This window comes from Aplysia californica, unplaced genomic scaffold, assembly GCF_000002075.1.
Source record: "Aplysia californica isolate F4 #8 unplaced genomic scaffold, AplCal3.0 scaffold00054, whole genome shotgun sequence".
Lineage (NCBI taxonomy): Eukaryota > Metazoa > Mollusca > Gastropoda > Aplysiida > Aplysiidae > Aplysia > Aplysia californica.
The window spans coordinates 2,067,094-2,069,956 of record NW_004797324.1 but is presented as its reverse complement, the minus strand read 5'-3'; the positions used below and the strand labels follow the sequence as shown (position 1 = coordinate 2,069,956).

The 2,863-nt window shown below is 43.2% G+C and overlaps 1 protein-coding gene across 1 annotated transcript in view; it reads right to left on the bottom strand.

Moving 5' to 3' along the window:
• Positions 1-3: 3 nt before the first annotated feature.
• The window catches only part of LOC101850783 (Krueppel-like factor luna), a 13,562-nt gene continuing 10,702 nt past the window's right edge, over positions 4-2,863 (bottom strand). Inside the window, exon 3 of the mRNA XM_005092878.3 lies at positions 4-2,387. Within this exon, the coding sequence (XP_005092935.1) occupies positions 2,140-2,387 (248 nt within the window). The 3' untranslated portion in view covers positions 4-2,139. The remainder of the gene's footprint in view (positions 2,388-2,863) is intronic.

Genomic DNA, 2,863 nt, shown 5'->3' with positions numbered 1-2,863 from the left:
GTCTCTCTCTCTCTCTCTCTCTCTCTCTCTCTCTCTCTCTCTCTCTCTCTCTCTCCGGGGCTTTTGAAAACTAAACAAAGAATATGTCAACGAAGTAATGCTTTCCTTCTTGAAAGTATTGCACCGGTCCTTATTCAAAAATACAATTAATGTCAAGGGGAGAAAAAGTGTTCAGCAGCGCAGGAAACAAACAACATTGTTATTAAAATTTAAATTTCAACTATTGCTTACAGTTTAGTCGAACGCCTTTAGTGTGACGCGAATGGGCAGGGGGTAGAAATGAGACTTCTGATTAATATGAATGGATTCTTCCAGACACATTCTCATTTGATCCTTTTCTACAAAGTTGGAAACATCTGACATGATTTGGCTATACCTTCGTCTTACGTGAGTGCGCTCGTAAACACACACACACACACACACACACACACACACACACACACACACACACACACATGCATACACACACAAAACACACGATAATCATCAACATCAACTTTACATTTTCATCACAGCATGATCAGTAAACCATGTTTATCACCGCACAACAATCAGTAATGCAAGTATCCATCGCACTTCTTTTGTTTGAGGAAGGTAGGATAAGTTAAAAACAATACCCTGCGAAACAACAACAGATCTAATAAAACTATAAAACTATAAATAGAAGCAACTTCAGAGTTGGTTTGGGAGGGGGGGGGTTTGATCGAAGAATTAAAAGAAGCAGAACAGTTCAATATAGTTGCAGGTAAGAGGAAAACCTACAAAACAGTATCAGAAGTGATGATTTGTACCGCCAAAATATAATATAGGCCTATATAAATTTTTTACGACAAAAATTAAAAAATAATAGCCTAGATGGGTAGAGAAGTGGGAGGGGAGGAGACGAATATTGAACTTGGAGAATAAAACTGTTAAGTCCAGATGCTTTAGCAGAGGTGTCTTTGATTGAACACTTAAACAAAGAATGCAGAAAAATCGTGAACATTTCTGGGTCTATAATTAAAGCTACTAGTATAAGTATGAGCATTTTTGCGCAATGCATGGTGAATATCGTCTTAAAATATTTGAATAGGACTAGCAGGTCACCCATAAATGTTTTCAATGACATCTCTCTCTCTCTCTCTCTCTCTCTCTCTCTCTCTCTCTCTCTCTCTCTCTCTCTCTCTCTCTCTCTCTCTCTCTCTCTCTCTCTCTCCTAGCACTTCACATTAAACTGATATCTCACACTATGTTGCTATATAACATACGTTTCCATTATACGATGAAAAAAGTCATAAATCTATCTACCTCACATACCACGTATTAGTTTGAGATCAAAGCCTCATCCGTCTTTCCTTTCACTATAGATATGTTAATTACCAATTTCCCCTCCCTCCCCCACCCCTTTCTCCACACTTTCTTCTTTACTTTACTGTATTCCAAACACCAAATTCATTGCAATAAAAATGTCATAAACATCTGACTGGAAAAACTTTTTCAGACTGAGACACACTAGATCTAGACCCTATTTTCTTCTTCATCTACCTTCTGAAACAGACGGGAACTATTGGCTTGTGGCAAAAAAAAAAAAAAATAGCACATACATTCGCAGACTCAAACTCAAACACTTTGTGCAGCTAGCAGAACGCTGAGAGGAGAGCGAGCGAGTCTTTGTCGGTCGGTTGGTCGGTCGGTCGGTCCCAGTTGGTCTCGAGGTAACAAGTTCAGGAAACCTTCACCAATACAGCTCAGCTCAGAACTCAAAAGTTTATAAAAAGCTGTTAAGGTAGGGTTCAACTGTCACCACCACCACCTATACACACATTGAGCATTGCAGTCACATCAGTTCAGGGAAGGGGGGTAAAGAGGGGGTGGGGGTGGGGGCTGGCTTCAGGTCCGGGCACAATGTCAATGTAAGAGCAGGCTGGTCTCAGCGTCACGACAAAAAATACTGCGACTAGACTCTTGTCACCAAAGGCGCGTGCAGACAAATTCAGCTTGCGTGCCAGTCTGACTTCAGTCTGGCGTCCGTCTGGCAGCCGTCTGGCGACAGTCTCCCCCACTAACGATATCATCGTGCGTCGCGAGTACATGTGATGAGCGGGCAGAAACGTCGCACGGGTCATCAAGATCAACTTCCATCGTCTACGGGCTGCGTGTTCATTTACTTTTGGGCTCGTGACGTTTCATGTGCAGGGCCAGATGATCCGACCTGGCGAAGCTTCTGTCGCACACTTGACAACGGAACGGCTTGGCCCCTGTGTGTTTACGGATGTGTCTCGTCAGCTCGTCCGAACGAGCGAATCGCCACTGGCAGGTCTGGAAATGGCACTTGTAGGGTTTCTCTCCCGTGTGGATTCTCTGGTGAGCCTTCAAGTGGGAGCTTTTCGTGTACGCTTTTCTGCAACCTGCAAGAACACACAAAAAGAAGAAGGGAATTTAGTATAAGGCCTACAATTATTTATTGAGAGACAAAGCATAAAATAAGTTACAAGGTTTGAGACATGACATAGGCGACAAGTGTGTGTGTGTGTGTGTGTGTGTGTGTGTGTGTGTGTGTGTGTGTGTGTAATATATTGTGCAAATAATATTATGTGAGTGTGAGGTGTGTTAGTCATAACGGAAACACAGCATCGCGTCATGAACACCCTCGGGGGGTTCCCACCAACAACGATGACGGTCTCGATGGCCGAGACGGGAGACGTCAGTGGGTGATGAATTGACGCCGGCGACCACAACCCAAAGCTGGGTCCTTTACGCAACGTTCTCACCACACCGCTACACCTTCTTCTTCTTTTTCTTCTTCTTCTTCGCCACTACACACCCAATCATCTTCTTCTTCTTCTTCTTCTTCTTCTTCTTCTTCTTCTTCTTCTTCTTCTTC